This window comes from Meleagris gallopavo, chromosome 2, assembly GCF_000146605.3.
Source record: "Meleagris gallopavo isolate NT-WF06-2002-E0010 breed Aviagen turkey brand Nicholas breeding stock chromosome 2, Turkey_5.1, whole genome shotgun sequence".
Lineage (NCBI taxonomy): Eukaryota > Metazoa > Chordata > Aves > Galliformes > Phasianidae > Meleagris > Meleagris gallopavo.
In genome coordinates, this window is record NC_015012.2 from 80,858,526 (window position 1) to 80,859,729 (window position 1,204).

The 1,204-nt window shown below is 34.7% G+C and overlaps 1 protein-coding gene across 24 annotated transcripts in view; it reads right to left on the bottom strand.

Annotated features, from left to right (window-relative positions):
- Positions 1–1,204, bottom strand: part of RIMS1 (regulating synaptic membrane exocytosis 1) — a 188,617-nt gene that overhangs the window by 134,879 nt on the left and 52,534 nt on the right. For all 24 annotated transcript variants that reach the window (XM_010707745.3, XM_010707738.3, XM_031552575.1 and 21 more), the window contains one exon: positions 436–535. In XM_010707745.3, coding sequence (XP_010706047.1) covers positions 436–535 — 100 coding nt within the window. The remainder of the gene's footprint in view (positions 1–435; positions 536–1,204) is intronic.

The window sequence follows — 1,204 nt, forward strand, 5'->3', positions numbered from 1 at the left end:
TTTTTTAACATTTCACACTGAAAGAAGGATTAATAATGTCTGTTGCATCCAACATTCAGGTGATACTGCAGCATTAGTATAATTATTGTAGTGGGTTTTTGACACAATGAGTAAGTTTCATAAATTTTTTATATTACTTCTACAGAGTGTAAAAAACAGATCCTGAGATAAGAAAGCAAAAATATACCAGTTAAATTCAATCATGGTACTTCAGCACAGACCAGAAGTGTCCTGTATTTTGTTCACACATCCAAGCAAATGTAGTCATTAATGAGTTAGAAATGTAGGAAACTGTAGCATTCCATAAGAACATTACAGTATTTTTATCTATTCACCATATATTAGCATATCAAAGAAATTACGTTAATATAAATTAACAAATGCATTACAAAAAGTCAAGAGACAATATATTTTGTATGTAACTGATTGATTTACCTGCTCTGAGATGCCCCACCACATCGGCCAAGCTACCTTTCTTCACTTTGGTAATGAAGGCACCAAGTCGTCCTAATTCTGTCATTTTTCCCCCAACAACCTGGAAAATCATAAATTGGTAAGTTTCCAAGCCACAGACATACATCATACGTATGCGAAAATTGCAAGTGAACATCAAACCAAAGGTATAAAAATCCCCCAAACACCATTAGTGGTACAACTAAAAAATCAGCTAATACAACAGTAGGGAACACACGCAAATAGATCACACAAACACTGCTATAGTTAAAAACTTGGCCTCTCATCCAAGCACATCACAAGACAGAAGAGCAACTTCTGTCTTCTATTAAACAGAATTGAATGGTGTTTTATTTTGAAGCAGTCTGCATGTTACACAAATGGGTAAACAAAGGGGGAAAAAAAGAGTGCTCTCAGGTGATTCAATTTTTGAAAAAATATAAAACAAAAGAAGCATTGTTGCTGATTTGCTACCCTCTCTACCCATCTCATTCTCTAAAGTCAGTACTTTTGTCAAGAATATTCTAGGATGAGTTTTATAATGAAATGAAACAGTAGAGTGGTAGTTGGGTATTATTACTTCATGCTGCCTACATGGTTTACTAGTCAGAGTTTTCATATAGATCCATACCCAAAAAGACCCAGAAGCTTACCCGCCAACAGGGTTATGGAAAGAGAATGTGCTAAGTTTACCAGTGAATGCATTACCTGGAGCTTAGTTTACATCATACAAAACTCAAAAAAAGACTCA